A 19,212-nucleotide genomic window follows, 5' to 3' on the forward strand; every position below is an offset into this window, starting at 1 on the left:
TGCTTAACCTTTTAAGTATTCTAAAAAGTAAATTAAATGTATACTAAGTATGGGAGGTCTAAATAGCAAATTTAGAGGTCTAACTAGAACCACCCTAAAATTTAAGTTACCAAAAAAGAAAATATGAAGTGTGGATTGTAAAATGGGAAGTGTGGATTTCATTCCCTAAAAGAAAAATGTATAGTCATTAAAGATTGAAATTACCTAATAAGTGCTGGGTTACTTACATCATCGGTGCATAAAAAAAATTCAATCTATCAAATCCTAAACCTGATTTATTTCTTGTAACGTGGTCCAGTACCATGTGTTTGTGTTTCTTCTTTTTCTGATGAGTAGTACCATGTGTTTTGACTTCATCACAATTATGACATAATTATTGGATTTTTAGAAAAGAGTTGAGGTCCGGACCCGTGACACCCAAACATAGGCCCGCCCCTAAACCAAGTAGTCACATTCATTGATGAAGAAGTTAATGACATAAACGAGTACTAATAAGGTTTATGGAGCCATGGAGGTTTTTATCATCCTCACTATTCGGTGTGCAAAGAGAATGATTGTATTTCATAGATCGAGTGGAGTGAGTGTTCTCCCTCCAAGTTGAGAGGTTAGCAAAAGAAAGTGTTTCTTTCAAGTTTTGGGTACGTACATACTTCATTTCCCCAACACATTTTCCATCTCCATCGATCTCCAGCCAGTCAGCCACACACACACACACACACACACACACACACACACACATATATATATATTCACACAATCAAATGGAGAGAAGTACTTGGTTCTTCCTGGTGGTATACTACTACTGTTGTATGGCTAGCTTAACCACGGCAGCACAAACCAAAATCAGCACAGACCAGTATGCTCTTCTTGCTTTCAAATCCCGTATCACCGATGACCCTCAAAACAAGATCTTGTCCAACTGGTCAACCACCACTCAAATCTGCAACTGGGCTGGTGTCACTTGTGGTGCAGGCCATTATCGAGTCACAAACTTGAATATCTCTTACCTTGGTCTTACAGGCACCATTGCTCCCGAACTAGGCAACCTATCATTTCTTGTTGATCTGGACTTCACAAATAACAGCTTCCACGGTTCCTTGCCCCAGGAATTGGCTAGTTTGCAGCGATTGAAGTTCATTAGTTTCAGATTCAACAATTTTATGGGTATCATCCCATCATGGCTTGGGTCTTTATCCAAACTTCAAACAATTGATTTGTACAGTAATAAATTTTCAGGTTCCTTACCCGCTGCCATGTTCAACTTATCTGCACTCCAAATAATTGATCTAAGATACAACTACCTATCAGGTACGTTATGGACATGACAATTACCTTCCAGTGTTGAAATAATTGATATGCTAATATCTTATTAGCAGGTAGCATACCAAGAGAAATTAAAAACTCAACTATGTTGAAGGAGATATACCTTGATTATAACAAGTTCAAAGGTATGATGTACTTCGTATTAGTAAAAATAATACGTACTAGCTAGCTAGGGAGTATCTTTCGACTTCTAGATGTGTTTATATATGTTGCATTTTCAGAACTTCCAAACGAAATTGGCAGTTTGGATAAGCTGGAGAAGTTGTGGGTGCAATTCAACTCTCTTCAAGGGCATGTTCCTGTCGCTTTCTTCAACATGTCTTATTTGACTACTTTGACTCTAGATGGCAACAACTTGAGTGGTAGTCTTATTGACAATATACATCTTCCGAGCATTGAAGTGTTGTCGTTGTCGGGCAACAATTTTGACAGCCTAATTCCATCCACATCATGGGAGTGCAAACAGCTTCTCTATTTATCATTGAAGAGCAACCATTTCAGTGGAAGCATATCCAAGAATATCGGCAACTTAACCAATATAAAGATTATTTTGCTCGGCTACAACAATCTGACAGGTACCTGTATCTTCAATAATCATCTTTTATATATAGAGACACACACACACAGCCCTTCGGATATCTTTTTTTTGGCAATTTTAATATATAGATCGCTTATTAGATAAACTTTTCAATCATATATTAGCATCTCGACCATTCAGTTTTTAGGTCTACATGAATAGATGACTTCTGCAAATTTTCAGCTAAATTGATGATCATTAAGGTATCGAACTAAATTAAATTAATAGACAAACTAATCTGTCCAACCTAAACTGTTCATGTTTATAACTGTAAATTACAGTTATGAACACTTTAACGATTATCAATTTGGCTGAAATTTTACATAAGTGATCTACACATTGGGACCTTAAGGCATCCAAAACTGTAATTTACAATTATAAACATGAACGGTTCAAGTTGGACATATTTAGTTCGTCCATTGATTTAAACTATTTCGATACCTTAACGATAATCAATTTGGCTAAAAATTTGCATACTTGATCTATACATTAAGACAAAAAAACTGAGTAGTCGAGATGTGGAAATGTGATCTAAAAGTTGGTCCCACAAGGGATCCCTTAAAATGGCCAAAAAAGGGATCCCTTGGTGGAATATATATTAAGACATCTGCAGGGTAGTAGAAGTGCGGATGTCCATCCTCTCCCCTCAATCAGGAGCCAATGGAGGCACTGCTCTTACTAGATGGAGACCAAGCCTCGATCTTGAGCTTCTTCTTGCCAGTGGGCTACGAGTTTTCAATCGGCCTTGATGGTGCTTGAAGTTTTGGGTGAGCTCGCCCCCAGACCTTCGACCTCGATCACCTTGGCCTTTATCTTCATAGTGACGTCGTTCGGGATGCACATGGTCTCCGTACGGCAAGAGCACCGTCAAGGAGAGAGGATGGACATACGCACTTTTGCTGCACCGCGGACGTCCTCTTCAGATCGGGCCTGTATAAATACACACACACACACACACACACATATGTGTGTGTGTGTGTGTGTGTGTGTGTGTACATATATATGTGTATATGTACATATATATATGTATAGACACAGAGAGAGAGAGAAAGAGAGAGAGAGACAGAGAGAGAGAGAGAGAGAGAGAGAAGCCCATTCTAGAGAGGACATCCTTATTTTAAGAATTTGATGATTTTTGTTATTTTACACAAGTATGTGACCTAATTCAATGATCTCAACCGTTGATCCTTTAGATTTCTATGCAAGAATGATGTATACAAAAAAATAACCAAATCTATAATCATTGGTCATTCAACATTGTGCAAACAAATGTATCCGTTAGATAAAATTAAAACGAACTTTGTACTAATCAAATGGTTAAACATTTTCCGATTTGGCTAATTTTTTGTAGAATTCATGTGTATCGGTAACTAGAGAATGAATGGTTGTGATTATTAAAATACATCATAATAATAAAAACATCCTCATTTTTCCTCTCTTGATCCTCCCTATACATACATATATATATATATATATATATATATATATATATATTCCTTCTCTGCTAAGGAGGTCCTTAAATATTAATATCTAAGGATTTCCTTGATAGACCCATTTTTCTATCGCATATCCACATCTCAACCATTCAGTTTTTAGATCCTAATGTATAGATCACTTATGCAAATTTTCAGCTAAATTGATGATCTTAAGGTATCGAACTAGATTAACTCAATGAACAAATCGAATCTGTTCAACCTGAACCGTTCGTGTTTATAATTGTAAATCGCAATTTTGAATGCCTTAACGATCATCAATTTGGCTGAAAATTTGCAGAGATGATCTATTCATATATACCTAAAAACTAAACGGTTGAGATGTGAATATGTGATCAAAATTAAAGTGGGTCTATCAAGGGAATCCTTGGATATTAATATCTAAGGACCTCAATTAGGACACTTCCACTAAGGTATCCCTTTTTTGGTCATTTTAAGAATATATATATATATATTTTATCCAGAGCTGAGATCCGCTTTGAAATTACGGAGTGAATGGGATACCTTAGTGGAAGTGTCCTCTCTCTCTCTCTCTCTCTCTCTATATATATATATATATATATATATGTTTAAGGAAAACCAAAATTGGGAGAGAATTGAGTCGTGCTTTCATTGATAATAGGGGTCTCTTTATATAGAAGATTACAAGACATAGAATCAAGGTTGTACAAGGACAGATAATCGTACAATTAATCGGATATCTTTGAATATCTCTAAGAATATCTCTAATTCTAAACCCTATTACAACTAGGTCAAGTAACCTAGAGTTTGGGTCAGACACATATTCTGGATTTACTTAAACACTCCCCCTTGTGTCGCCCAAACGTGGTGCTCCTCTCGTTGCCTCATTAAAAACCTTGCTGAGTAACAAAAACTCTGTGGGACAAAAATAACCTCGGTCAAAGGGGAAAAAGAGCACATCACACCCTTCACGTTTCGAGACCATACATGTAGACATCTCCCCCTGATGACTACGGTCATGGGAGTTCGGATAACTTCCTCAAACGATGCTACCACCATGTTCCTCGAAAGTGGAATTTAGGCAATGACTTAGTAAGCAAGCCTACCCTACTGTCCTAAGATTGAACCTAGTTCACTTTGATCTTGAGGAGAGTTTGTTATTGCTGATTATCGTTGGTGTTGTCACTTTTGATGTAGCCTTGCTTCATTTGTTCAAAACAAGCAGCATTACCCTAAATTCTCGTAGGCTCATCTGTGGTAGACTTCAAACCACAATTGTTCAAACATGCATACACATTCATGAACCACTTCGTGAAGAACAATAATCTCTGCATTGTTCGAAGATATAGCTACTAGGGAATATTCTGTAGACCTCCAAGATATCACGGTCTTTACCTATGGTGAACACTTAACCAGTTTGGGAATGACCTATGTATGGGTCAGAGAGATACCCAATATCAGCAAAAACTTCCAAAACACACGTCGTTTTGGGATGTGGATAGTGGACACATGCCACTGTTGGCAGCGTTCCTGGTGTGTGATGGGTCCGAATCTATCATCTCTCTGTAGGGATAGAACAATCCCATATCAATCGTACATCTCAAGTACTGAAAGATATCTTTTACACTAATCCAATGGTGTCATGTTAGCGCAGAGCTATACCTTATCTAACAAGTTCACTGCAAATGAGATGTCCAGTATTGTGCATTGAGCTAAGTACAATAATGCGCCTATTGTACTTAAGTAGGGCACTTTTGCCTCTAGCACATCTTTGTCATCATCCTTCGGACTAAGAGGATCCTTTTCAGGATCAAGACTACGGACGATCAAAGGGGTGCTTGAAGGCTTGACCTTCTCAAAATGCCTAACCATCTATCAACATGATGCTCAAGTTCCAAACTGAGACATAATCGTGTTCTCCCAAAATCCTTCATCTCAAAATCGGATTTCAAGTGTTCAGCGATTTCCCTTAACTTTTTAAGGGTTTCCAATGAAGATCATGTCCAACATGAACCGCGATAGGATCCAAAACTTGTTATGGAAACGTACGGGCATATCCCTTCCCAATCTAGTAGTCACTTTAGTGAGTGTTTCAACCTTATTGTAAACGCGCTCTGTGGTATAGTGCCACTTGACTTGGGTAAATGAAGGTTCATGGAGTTCACCATGAACCTTCATGTATATTCCTTATCTAGATCCCCATAGAGATATGTAGTGACTACATTTGTAAGCTGCATGTTTAGTTATTCAGAAACTACCAAACTGACAAGGTAGTGGAGTGCAATGACATCTATTACGAGAGAATATGTCTCATCGTAGTTGATTCCAGGGCATTTTATGAGAAGCCTTGCGCCATAAGGCGAGATTGCCATCTCTTTTTCTCATCACGCTTTCTAACGAAGACCCATTAGTCAATAAGTTTTATGTTAAGAGGTGTTGGCATCACTGGCTCGAAAACCTTCCTCCTTTTAGAGAATCCATCTTAACCTAGATCACATCTTTCCATTTAGGCCAAATTTCTCTACGTTGGCATTCATTCATCAACGGAGCATGGTTCGATATCATCAGACTCAACAAACTCATACGCAAAGAAATGCGCAACTACATCATCAATTATGATGGAGTTTCTATCCCACATCTCATGTATACTAGTGTAATTTTCATAGAGCTCTATATTCTCAGGAATAGGTTCTGACGTTGAGGTATCCCCCAACGATAACCATAATCCAGAAGATTCTCATGAGACGGATTTTGAGTGTTGATGATTAAAGGATTGGAATGTGCTAAAGTATCATCTGAACCCACGCATCCTAGCTGGGGCTATGGCCTATAACATCAGAGTGCACTCTCTTTGGCAATGGTGCCATGCCTACTTCCATGTAGGGTGGCATTACATCCTCTCTTAGAGACATCCATCCTTGCAGGCATATTTGCAGCAGATATGTGTGAACTCGCCACTTTAGCAGGGATCAAGATGAGACATAGTGGGGACAGACCATGACAATTCTTGTCTTCCTGCTAAACATCTGTGTTCTTATCTCCCTCTAACGATGGGAAAACTGTCTCATCAAAGTGACAACCCGGAAATCTAGCGGTAAGGAGATCGCCTAACAAGGGCATTAAGTGGCAGACGATTGTTGGAATCTCAAATCCAACGTAGTTGCCCATTCATCTATAAGGACCCATCATAGAGCGTTGTGGCAGTGCAATTGGCACATAAATGGCACACTCAAATATGCTTAAGTATGATACTTATACCCAATCACTAGCCGTAACGCAGAGGTAGATTGAGTGGCGGTGGGTCGTAGACAAATTAGCATAGCTGCATGCGATATTGCATCACCCCAAGTGGATATAAGGAGATTGGTACGCATTACCAGTGTCCAGACTACCATCGTAGTTGTTTCCGCGAGACCATTTAGGTGTGTACATGGAATTATGATGTCCAACATCAGTCCCATTGCAATAACCATCGAAAGTCTTCGATGTAAACTCTCTAGCATAGTCAAATCCAACTGACTGAATAGGATGATTCTGGGAGTGAGCCCGTTGTCGTATGATATGTGCTAAGAGTGTAATATAAGTAGCATTTATAGGTGGATAATGGCACAACATGTGACCAACGTGTTAACCAATATCATGAGATATTTAAACGTCCGCAAGTTGGTTGAACTAGTCCACAAAATCCCCATTGATTCTATGTAAGAATAGAATGAGTATTTTCATATCATTTGCATAGGACAGTCTCAGTCCTAACTTCCCTAAGGAACAGACTTTGTAAATCGAGCGAGATGCTTTAGAAACAACCACTAAGGATTTTGATTGGGCATGAGTGTCTGAAACACTATTTGAAGCAAAGTGGTGATTTCAGCATCACCTAGGGTGCCATCACCATGATGGACGCCATCCATGGGGTCATGGATAGGGATTGTGCCAGCCCTAGGCTGGTGGTGGACGGTGGTGGTCACACCTAGTCCATGAATCAACTTTTGACTCATGCTTCGTTTCGCTCGAGAGAATTGATGTCCGTGTGAGGTATTTAGTAGACGGACCATCATATCATGATTAGGATGACCTATCCTATCGTAACAAAGCCAATATGTGTCTAAATCCAAGAGATCTTCTCTCATAACTTTATTGGATTTAGTCGCTCGAATAGTGACATAGAGTCCACTAAAGAGACACATAAACTTTTCTAAGATGCGCTTTTGTTCGCAATCATTAGAGGTATTGCAAAAGAACTCATTTCCATTCTCTACATGCAGTTTTGCATGGAATCCGTTGGCTATTCATAGGTGCGATTTGCCCTAGAAGCAGAGGGAGTTTTTGTGACAGTAATCAAGTTGCCATTTGGCAAGGGGAACTTGCGCTATTCCATGTCCTTGAATTAATACAGATGACCCAGCCATTGTAGTCACAAAGTAATATGCTCAGAATCAAAATTTAGTCATAATGAAAAGAACTCGAAATTTTATTCATAAGCCAACGGAGTACATCATTGTCTCTAAACCGTTAGGAGAATCTAATTCAAATGCTAGCTAATGCAAAACAAAGGTAGTCGTTTGACTTCTTTCGGTAACTCCAAAGTAAGTATGACTAGGTGAGTAGAGAGATGTCGGTGGAGCAAAGCTCGCTTAAGTACCACTTATCTCAAAATCTTCCTAGACATCATACTCATTTTGGATGAGCCTATGTGAAGAAAAACTAAACCAATAGCATTTACTACAAAGTATATGGCAATTGCCTATTACATCTTTTAGAAAAATAAAGACTTAAACAGAATTGGCGATCTATTGATCCCAGCCAGATTTGTAGTCTTCAACTCTTCACTCTTGATCATCTTCTTGATATTCTTGCTCCACATAGTGAGCTTCTCATGCTTCACAATATTCTTTGTAGGCGGTGACAATTTCTTCACTATATCTACAAATATGTGCCTAATGACCGGATACTTCACATCGAGAACATACATCTCTTTGCTCAGACTCCATTAATTGAGGCACTTTGAAAGAATCATTTAGATGGCTCTTAGTGTTGGTGGCGCCACCAACATGGCTAGAGGCGTTGCCTCCCTCTCTCTTTCCACGTTGACCTCTTCGGTTCCGTGTTCGCCTATTTAGGCGGTTACCTTCCCAAGTAGAGCGATTATATGGACCAGAATATCTAGAAGTATCCCTAAGATTAGGGTTTCGCTCTTGGCGCCCTTTCTTAGGGGCGCGATTATAATTGGATTCAGGAATATGCTCTGTTTCCACGGATCGCAAATTATAGTTCTTCATAAGGATGTTGTCATGCTTTTCAGCGACATTCATAACTCCTATAAGCTCATGAAACCTTGTGATCCGTTCTGCAGTAACATCGATTCGATAGTTCTTAGCAACCATCAATGCAGAGATGGGGAAGGTAGAGAGAGTCTTCTCAATCAACATCGCATCTGTGATCTCTTTACCACAGAATTCCATTAAGGATTTAATGCGAAGTGCTTCCGAGTTGTAGTCAAGAACTGACTTGAAATCACAGAAGAGGAGGGCTATGCTATCTCACTTCTAAGTCAGGAAGTAGGGAGTCACAGACGTTGCCAAATCTTTATTCGAGTGAGACCCACAGCCTTCCTGGATCTTCTTCATTCATATACTCGTACTGGAGCGAATCATCCATATGACTAGTCATTAGGATGATGGTTTTCGCCTTATTTGCCCCTAAGGCTGCTCTGTTTGCTTCCGAAGCTTGAGCTTGCTCAACAGTTAGCACGTCCTAGCTAGGCTCGAGAATCATATCCAAGATTCCATCGGCCTTGAGATGTTGGCGGACATCACGAACCCATCTATGATATCCAGAGCCAGTTGTTCCCAATGGAGCAAAGTCCAATTTCTTCAAGTTATTCATTTTGAAAGAGAACAAGAAAAATGTTAGTTTACGAGTGTAAAAGGCTACCACGAAAATATATAAAATTTCTGAGCGTAATCGCTTCCAAGAAATTCAATTCCAAGAGGTATTGGATTAGATCGAGATAATGACGTAAGTGGTCGATCATAAATTCTCTACAAACTCTAAGTTTGGAGATCTCAACAAGTTCTAAGCTTGGAGTGAGCACGAACCCCCACAGTTCGACTTAATTAGGTCTCCCCTATGATGAAGAAAGGGGGGGGGGGTAGAAGAAGGGAGTTTGCAAGTCCCCAAGAAAAAGAAGAGAAAATAAATAAAAACTTCAAAAGAAGGGAACTTTTAGTAAAAAATACCTCAAAATAGGTCGCCGGAAAATTTGACAGGAAAAGTCGATGGAAAGTGGCCAGAAAAGTTGCAGGAAAGTTGACTGGAGGTCAATTGGTGCTAACGTGGCACTGGTTCCTCTGCTGACGCTGACGTGACTTGATGACGTGGAGTGCTGGCGTGGCGCCGGAGGTGGGATGACGTCAGTGGTCAGTGGGTCTGGTGCTGCTCCCTTTTTTTTCTTGACACGTGGGCTTCTGGGCTTGTGTTACAACTGGGCTTTCTTCATTTCTTTTTCCCCCTTTTTTTTTTCTCTAGGCTGGGCTGCTCGTTTTCCTCCGGGCTTGTCTATGTCTTGGGCTGACTGGAACAGAGGGAATAGGACAGATCAGTGGAGGTTCAAGGATGCAGTGGTACTGCTAGCCGGTTCGGGATCTTAATGGCCGGTTCCGGGAAATATTTTTCCGGTTCCCCGATTCTGAAAGAGAGTTGCCCACTGTGGAAAAATATTGAGGTAGGATGTGGACTGAAAACTTGCGAATTGGGCAGGGAAACCTTTGCTTCTCCTAAGTGCCGGTTCAATATTTTTCCGGCCTGTTCTGGGGATGGCACCGCAGGTTCTGGATTTCTTGGATTGAGTGCTTCAATATATGCGGCGGTGGTTGCTAGGGATTGAAGGCTTCGAAATTAGGGTTTTAGGGTTAGGGCTTCGTACTGATAACGTGTTTAAGGAAAATTAAAATTGGGAGAGAATTGAGTAGTGCTTTCATTGATAATAGGGGCCTCTTTATATAGAGGATTACAAGACATAGAATCAGAGTTGTACAAGGAAAGATAATAGTACAATTAATCGGATATCTATGAATATCTCCGAGAATATCTCTAATTCTAAACCCTATTACAATTAGGTCAAGTAACCTAGAGTTTGGGCCAGACACATATTCTGGATTTGCTTGAACAATATATATATATATATATATATATATATATTTATATATTTATATATTTATAGAGAGAGAGAGAGAGAGGACCCTTCCACTAAGGTATCCCCTTTTTTTGGTCATTTTAATGGATCCTTTGTGGGACCTAATTTTCTACCACATATCATCATCTTAATCATTTACTTCTTAGGACTCTATCAATAGATCACTTCTATAAATTTTCAGCAAAATTGTTGACCGTTAATAATTTGATACATATTACATCAATGGACGAACTAAATCTATCAAACCTGAACTATTCATGTTTATAATTGTAAATTACAGTTTTGAATATCTTAACAATTATCAATTTGGCTAAAAAGTTGCATAATTGATATACTCATAGATCTAACAACTAAATGGTGGAAGTGTTGATAAGTGACAAAAATGTTGGTCAAATAATCAATCTCTTAAAATAACAAAAAATAAAAAAAATCCCCCATTAAAAGGGAGAAGGGCCCTACACACATCAATTGTTCCTCTATATCTTGAGTTCATAACATATTTCTTAACTCTTAAGTAGTAATTAATATGTGGTAGTATGGCAGGTACTATACCACCAGAGATAAGTCATCTTCCAAATTTAAATGAATTGGGCCTCGGTGTTAATAATCTCAATGGCATCATCCCACTCTCAATCTTCAATATGTCCACATTGAGAATAATGAGGCTTGTCAGTAATCAGCTCTCAGGCAGGCTTCCAACAAACATAGGCCTTGGGCTTCCAAACGTACAAAGTCTCTTTCTAGGAGATAATAAACTGAGTGGAGTGGTCCCCAAATCCATCTCCAATATTTCAGAGATCATAACATTAGACCTGATCGATAACTCCTTTTCTGGCTTTATTCCTAGCCAGCTTTGTGCCTTAACAAAGCTTCAGCTACTTAAATTAGGCTGGAATAATTTGACAATTGATTCTTCTACTCAACAAGATAATCTGCTCTCTTGTTTGGCCAATCTTAGATATTTGACGGAATTAACCTTATCAGACAATCCATTAAATGCCAACCTTCCCATTTCCTTTAGGAATCTGTCTATATCCCTTCAAATTATTAGATTAGGTCAATGCAACATGAGAGGTAACATTCCCAATGATATTGGCAACTTGAGCAGCTTGATCCGCCTAGAATTGGAAAACAATCAATTGAGTGGACCAATTCCAACCTCAGTGGGAGGACTACAGAATCTCCAAGGTATGTACTTGAGTTATAACAAATTCCAAGGACACATCCTGGATGAACTTTGTCAGCTGGAAAACCTAAATGCATTACTTTTGGGTGGTAATCAACTTATTGGTTCCATACCTTCATGCTTGGGCAATTTAACCAAAGCTCTAAGATTTCTATCTCTAAGTTTCAATCTGTTGAATTCCACAATACCATCTACCTTGTGGGCACTCACTGATATCTTGAATTTAAACTTGTCATCCAATTCCCTAACTGGACGTCTCTCAGATCGTATTGATAATTTGAAGGTTGTGGAGGTCATAGACTTATCAAACAACCAATTATCCGATAGTATACCAAGCACCATTGGGGGTCTCCAAGCATTGATGTGGCTCTTCTTGAAAAATAATGGTTTTGAAGGTCCTATTCCTAGTTCATTTGGCGAGTTGCTAAGCCTGGAAATCTGTGATCTATCGAAGAACAATATGTCAGGAATAATTCCAAAGTCTCTTGAAGCCCTCTCATATCTCCGGTATCTAAATCTTTCTTTCAACAGACTCCAAGGGGAAATTCCAACAGGTGGAACTTTCTTGAACCTCTCTGACCAATCATTTTTATCAAATGAAGGACTATGTGGTGCACCACGATTTCATGTTCCATCATGCAAAAGGAAAGGTGAAAGATCTATCCTCCTGGGGTTGAAATATATTATTCCAGGGATCATATCAGCACTACTCCTAGTGTCCCTTGTATTGATTTTGATCTTACGCAGAAAAAGAAAGGCAGAAGTTGCAAGGGAGACTACATTATCACCTCAACTTCAAGAGGATACCTTGTTTCCTCAACTTCAAGAGTCTACCTTGTTACCTCAACGGAAGTGGAGGAGAGTATCATACCAAGAACTTCTAAGTGCGACCAATCGATTCGATGAATGCAACTTACTGGGCACTGGGGCTTTTGGCACGGTGTATAGAGGAACACTTTCAGATGGGATAAATGTTGCCATCAAGGTTTTTAAGCTCGAGTTGGAGAGGGCATTTAGAAGTTTTGAGCTTGAATGTGAAGTCCTAAGCAACATTTGTCACCGAAATCTTATCAAAGTCATCAGTTGCTGCAGTCAAATTGATTTCAAAGCCATTATATTGGATTACATGCCTAATGGGAGCCTTGAGAAGTGGTTGTACTCTCCCAACTTTTCTTTTAACGTCCTGCAGAGGTTGAACATAATGATTGATGTTGCATCGGCATTTCAGTACCTTCATCACGGTTATGATACACCTATTGTCCATTGCGATTTGAAGCCAAGCAACATCCTACTAGATGATGATATGGTTGCATATGTTTCTGATTTTGGCATTGCAAAAGTCCTAGGTGGAGAAGATTCCATGACTCAAACCCTGACCTTAGCCACAGTTGGGTATATAGCGCCAGGTGATGTATTTGTTCTAGTTTATAACTTTATTATTCTTTCAATTTTGTATATGTTGTCCTTATTCAACGAATTTTTTTTTTCTCTTTTCAATTATATGCATGCAGAGTACGGATTGGAAGGAATAGTCACCAGAAGAGGGGATGTGTACAGTTTTGGTATTCTTCTTTTGGAAACATTCACAAAGAGAAAGCCAACAGATGAGATGTTTGATGGGGAGATGAGTCTAAAGCAATGGGTTGAAAATGCACTATTAGCAGATGCAATAGTTGAAGTTGTTGATGTCACTTTACTTGGGATTGAGGAAGATCATGCTTTTGTGAGCAAGAGGGAGTGTATATCAGCCATTATGAGATTAGCTCTTGCTTGTTGTGCAGAATCACCGGAAGAGAGGATAAATATGCAAGAGGCTCTAGCCGCTCTTGACAAAATCAGGAACAAGTTTTTGATGGATGCCGCAGGAGGTGTGGTGAAGAAGCAACATTTTGTTCGGCAGCCTATTGATTGATGTGTTATTGCATGGCCTTTGATTCAGTCTGTAATTGATGCATTTGTATGATTGTGTGACTCTGCTTCTTGAGGTCATTGGTTGGTATTCAACAATAACTCGGGACTTCCATCTAGCTATTTTCATTTTGGAGTTTGTAATTTGCATTTTCTACAATAATAAACATTGGTTTTCTTTCAGACTAGCTGCTTGAAATCAACCAAAAGCTAATTTCTCCTAATTGAACGGGATTGGACAGTTTATCATCCATTATGAGAATTCACTACTACAAAAATTGAATCAGACAACACCTTTCAGACGACGCTATGCAATTATTTGTCGTGTGATTGGATTTTTTTTTTCAGATGTCGTTTTTATAAGAGCCGTCATCTAATAGGGACTTAGGAATTAGTTCAGACGACATTTATGATAAAAACTGTTGTGTGATGCTAAAAAAAATTGAGCTCTAGTTTCCACCATGTTAGTGGCACCAAACCCCATATGAAACCTCAAATTTTCCCCAACATGTATTGATCATATAGCGAGAAAGGGCATGTCCAAATTGATATAGGCAGCTGGGCTTGAAACCCCTACACTTGCACAAAAAAATAACAAAAAACTCAAACCTCCTCACTCTCTCTCTCTCGACAGTGTCTCCCCAAAACCAACACCTACAGCCATCACCGCCTACACTTCAAATCCATCGGATCCAAGACCTCTGTTCTACATCGACACCAAATCCATCAGATCCAAAACCTAGACCTCTTTCCTCTCTCCCTCTTATCTTCCACATCTATACCCCAAATCCATCTCTCCGACAACCAAACCGGTTTCCACATCAACCTAATCTGCGAGGAGCCTCTCCTGCCTCTATGATAACGTCGTCACCGTCCAAACTCTCTTGGCTCAAATCAAGCCTTCTCTTTCCAACACCGTTGGGTATCTAATTTCTCTTCTTTTCGATTTTGACCTAACTTTTTGATTTTCTGCATTTTGATTTCTGATGCAATTGTTTTCTTTGTTGCAATAAGAGGACCAAGAGGGAGGTCATCGAGAAGCAGGTCATCGGGCTCAAATATTGGAGGGTCCGAAGATCAGAATCGGAGCTCTGGTAGACGACGGAGGTGCAACCTGCTGCGTTGGGAGTAGCGGAGGAGCTCCAGTCAGGAAGGACTTGGTGTTCTAGCCTTTATCAATGGACTCCCAGAGGCTCTGGTGCTAGAAGCTACTTGAATTCATTGATTCTCTCAGTACGTAATTGTCGAGATGTTCTTGTTTCAGTTTCATTTAGCTCAAGCTAATCTTGAAGTTAGATTTTTTATTTCTGAATTTTTCTGAATTTTTGTTGTCTTTGAAAATGAACAGGACGGCCAAAGAGGCTGTTTGTTTTTGTGAATTTGTTTGGAGGGAGCAAATCGGCTTCGAAGATTTTTGTTGATGAAGTGAAGCCGCTTTTTGATGATGCTGGTGTTCAGTTTACACTGCAAGGTTTGAAATCTTGTGCATAAGATAGTTATTATATGTTGTTGAGCTTATGATTTTAGGTTGTATTATTATTGAATGATCTGTGGACATATTGAAGAGTCAGTTCAGCTCTTTCTTTCCTAGCTGTCATAGCTGACAAAGCTATGCTATCAAACAATTTCAACTATTACTTTTAAGTTCTTAGATCTGACTTCTTCTTTACAGAGCTGAAAAAATTTGCATAATTTTGTTTGTTTAAACTGTAGAGTAGGTGGCATGGGAATCTTGGCATTTTCCTACAAGGAACAAATTATGACATTTCAGCATTAGAAGCAGTAGTAGTTTTGTCAATTTGACTACACTTATGGTTCTTTACATGTGTAGGCAAGTACAGAAAGAATACCAAAATTGTTGGAGTATGGTTCATGTATGACTCATCTAGCCTTCCTTGGCATTCTTAGGGTAAGATACTTAAATACTGTGATCGGTGTATATATGGTGCATCTTGTTTCAATGCTAATACCATTTGAGTTTTATAGCTATTGGCATCATTCATTTGACAAAAATTGGATCTTCATATACTTGTTGCATTAGTGAAACAATTGGCAATTTCCATAGCTTCATATTCATTCTGATGTACTTGCGAGAACCAACTCTTACCATATATCATGTAGAAAAGAGTGATTATATCATTGTAAATATAAAAGTTTTAGATTTCTGTTTCTCTTGACAAGCCATTGTAAATATACCTTGTTATTTCTTTATTGCTGCCTACTTAATTGGCAAATAGATTATTTGACATCTTATAGTATGCAGGTCTTAACGAGATATCTACTGCAAAAATTGGTTGGCCCTGGAGTTGCTGGTATGACCAGTGACAAACAATGCTTTACGTTGATCTTCCTTCTAATATGGTATCTCAACCCCCCAACCCACACACACAAAGTTACCCAAGCAAATGTAGTAAGCCCCATGGTTTGGTAGTAACTTATTGATAATCATGTTTTCCCATAAGATAGTTTAATTACAAGAATCAGTTTATTGAACATGGCCTAAATTCATACTTCCCTATGATCTTCGTTTCCATAGTCCTTGCTCTTCTTCATAATATCATTTTGACATCATACTTGTTGGGCATTGATGTGGATAATGTTCCAATGCATTTTGTAGGTTGGATCGTTCTTGATGGGGTGGTGCGGTGTTGTTTTCAAACCAGATATCATATAGGTAAGATTTTTTGGCAATTGGATTGACAACAGGTTACCTGGGAAGTGTTACAACTTTTAGTGGTTGGAACCTGAAATGCTTAAGATATAGTGTAGGTAAACCAAAAAAAAAAAATATATATATATATATATATATATATATTCTGCTTTATATATTGGCTGATTCAAGCTTGGTCCTGAAGATGTCATAGAGTTGAGACTTGTGACTTCAAGTTTCGTTCTTTAGATAAAGTGTAGGTAGTTATATACTTTAAAGATCATGATGACTGGAAATTTGAGAGGTCTCAGAATCAGCCGACCATGATCTTCGAATCAAGTGATATGAGAATTCTATGTCAGAATTCTCTCTCTCTCTCTCTCTCTCTATATATATATATATGTATGTATGTATGCATTTGTATCTGTATATGTGAGTTTATGTATCTCAATTTATGCCTCTACATTTGTTATATATAATGCTGTTGAAACACAGTTTTGGGGTTTTTGTTACTAAGCTTATAATCTTTGCAATAGATGTTCACGTGGCTATTTGGGGATTTGTAGTAGCTGTTTTAGCTTATGTTCTTATTTGTCTGATTATTTTTTATGCTCCTAAACTGAGCTTACTGGATGTTGATCACTTATCTAGTACATGCTACTTGGTTATTGTTTTTTAATTTCTCTCGAGTTTTGGTGTATCGCATATGGAGTTATGTTATGACATTGGCATGCCTGATACAGATATATGAATTTATGCATTTGATGGGAATGGTTATGTTCCCAAAAAAATTTTGGTGAAGAAGATTGAGGATGACCAATTCTTGGTGTGTCTAAACTCATCCATGTATTATTTTGAGTGATATGTTCTTTAGTACTATGATGTTATCCGGCACAGGACATGAAAGGACATAGCTCAGGTTCTGTGATGTTTTTAAGATGGTTTCAAGTTCTAATGTTCTAGATGTGCTCAGGTGTATATTTTCCATACATTGTAAATTCAAACGTTATAGCTCATACCTCAGACACACCGACAGACTCATGGTATTCTCTACTTGTGATACAGGTTTACATAATTGGAGGTGATGGAAATCAGAAAGGAGCATCTGTGATATTTGAGGGAGCAGGATAGGATCTTAGTTCAGAGAGCTTGCAATCCTACAGAATTAGTGTTTGGAAGCTTCCAAAAGCTAGACTCCAATGAGGCCATGAGAGCAGCAAAGCTTGCAAAGCTAGATTCTTTTAAGTAAATTTCTGGATGTACTAGGAGAGTACGATTAGACGTACTCCTTTTGTGGATAAAAAATTACCACAGCACAATCCATTTTGGTGCATGTGGATTATAACAATTTCTTCTATATATTGATCAGTAACTCTTAATTTGGTCATTTTTTATTCCAATTCCAGCATATATAATGCATTGAATCATTCTATTAGTACAACAATAACCACACAAAAAACTGTCGTATGTACACAATATTCATAACGACTGCAAAATAAAAAACTTGCGTCTGAATTCAAAACAAATCACAAATGCTATCACAAAGCAGTTGTGTGAATAAAAGTCACACAACGGTTATAGAAAAAAGCGACTTCTTAATCGCAATCATACAACAGATGTTTAAGTTGCCCGTTGTCTGAGTAAAGTTCACACAACAGTTAATGCTGTCGAGAGCCTGCCGACATGTTGAGAGCCTGTCGACATGCTATCGACATGGATGGCGAGTTCGTCAGACAACAGTTCTCTAAATGCACATTCATCAGACGTCACCGAGATAGACGACAGTCAGCCTCCATATCAGATGACAGTTTTTAGCTGTCGTCTGATTCAATTTATGTAGTGGTGATTAGCTTTGACTTGTTGTGCAGAGTCACCGGAATCAAATCAAGATTAAGTTTTTGAAGGACCTTCTAGAAGGACGATGTAGAATGTGTAATATTTGATGGATTGCACATGTCAGTCATGATATTTGATTCATTGATTTCAGTCCATAAGTGATATAACTGTAGAGCATGTATAAAATGCAAATAACTAATTATTAATAAACCAATCGAACCTGATTCCAGTAACCTGAGGCATAAGCATTCTGGGTTTGAGAGACTAAGAGAGGACATTGCTGGGTTTCTTTGTTTTGTTTTAGAATGACAGCATTATTCAGTAAGAACTAAAGGGCCATGAGCAGCAAACAAAATAGTGAATTAGTGATAGAGGCAGCCCAAATAGTCTGGGCCCAGAGTGGAAAGAAGAGAGATGAGAGAGGAGAGATAGTACGGTAAGGAATTATATACTCTAGTGAGACTGTGAGAGTAGTATGGTCTGGAGAGGGGAGGTCTACAGTGGACAAACACACTTAAAATATGACACTTAAGTTTTACTTGTTTTAGGGATACAATATTTAAGAGAGAATTGATGTGTTCTCATTGATAATAGGGGCCTCTTTATATAGAGGATTACAATGCATAGAATCTGAATTGTACAAGGAAATGTAATCATACAATGAATGGATATCTCTAAGATATTCTTCGAGATTCTCTCTAATTAAAACCCAACTATTACTAGGTCAAATAACCTAGAGTTTGGGCCAGACACACAAATATGGATTTACTTGAACACTCCCCCTTGTGTCGCCCAAACGTGGTGCTCCTCTCATTACCTCATTGAAAACCTTGCCGAGTAACAAAAACCCAGTGGGACAAAAATAACCTCGGTCGAAGGGGAAAAAGAGCACGACACACCCTTCAAGTTTCGAGACCATACATGTAGACACCTCCCCCTAATGTCTGCATCTCCCCCTGACGACTACGGTCATTGGAGTTTGGATAACTTCCGCAAACAATGCTACCAACATGTTTCTCGAAAGTGGAATTTAGGCAATGACTTAGTGAGCAATTCTGCCATACTATCCTCAGATCCAACCTA

The 19,212-nt window shown here is 38.7% G+C and overlaps 1 protein-coding gene and 1 long non-coding RNA gene across 7 annotated transcripts; both read left to right on the forward strand.

Moving 5' to 3' along the window:
• Positions 1–536: 536 nt before the first annotated feature.
• On the forward strand, positions 537–13,826 carry LOC112167548 (probable LRR receptor-like serine/threonine-protein kinase At3g47570). Of its 4 annotated transcripts, none has more exons than XM_040505639.1 (6): positions 537–604; positions 1,237–1,308; positions 1,377–1,448; positions 1,545–1,898; positions 11,093–13,141; positions 13,247–13,826. In XM_040505639.1, the coding sequence occupies exons 2-6, from the start codon at positions 1,254–1,256 to the stop codon at positions 13,645–13,647; spliced, it is 2,931 nt and encodes a 976-aa protein (XP_040361573.1). In that variant the 5' UTR covers positions 537–604; positions 1,237–1,253; the 3' UTR covers positions 13,648–13,826. The 4 variants fall into 4 exon arrangements, with proteins under 4 accessions (XP_040361573.1, XP_040361572.1, XP_024160343.2 ...); XM_040505638.1 differs by having other exon boundaries at positions 541–1,164; XM_024304575.2 differs by having other exon boundaries at positions 541–1,308.
• Positions 13,827–14,170: 344 nt separating this feature from the next.
• LOC112166386 lies at positions 14,171–17,680 on the forward strand. 3 transcript variants are annotated; one of them, XR_002923224.2, is made up of 7 exons: positions 14,171–14,565; positions 14,658–14,876; positions 14,992–15,114; positions 15,475–15,552; positions 15,907–16,053; positions 16,261–16,317; positions 17,359–17,680. It is a non-coding gene; the product is annotated as an uncharacterized LOC112166386 (long non-coding RNA). The 3 variants fall into 3 exon arrangements; XR_002923223.2 differs by having other exon boundaries at positions 14,174–14,565; positions 15,907–16,004; XR_002923225.2 differs by having other exon boundaries at positions 14,175–14,565; positions 15,907–15,955.
• Positions 17,681–19,212: the final 1,532 nt, after the last annotated feature.

The sequence above is a fragment of the Rosa chinensis genome, chromosome 5 (assembly GCF_002994745.2).
Source record: "Rosa chinensis cultivar Old Blush chromosome 5, RchiOBHm-V2, whole genome shotgun sequence".
NCBI classification, from domain to species: Eukaryota; Viridiplantae; Streptophyta; class Magnoliopsida; order Rosales; family Rosaceae; genus Rosa; species Rosa chinensis.

Excerpts from the sequence above, each read along its gene's own strand:
- LOC112167548 (XM_024304575.2), top strand. The coding sequence starts at position 762 with ATGGAGAGAAGTACTTGGTTCTTCCTGGTGGTATACTACTACTGTTGT. Across the intron at positions 1,309-1,376 it reads AAGATACAACTACCTATCAG|GTAGCATACCAAGAGAAATT; the intron begins GTACGTTATGGA and ends TCTTATTAGCAG. Across the intron at positions 1,899-11,092 it reads CGGCTACAACAATCTGACAG|GTACTATACCACCAGAGATA; the intron begins GTACCTGTATCT and ends GTAGTATGGCAG.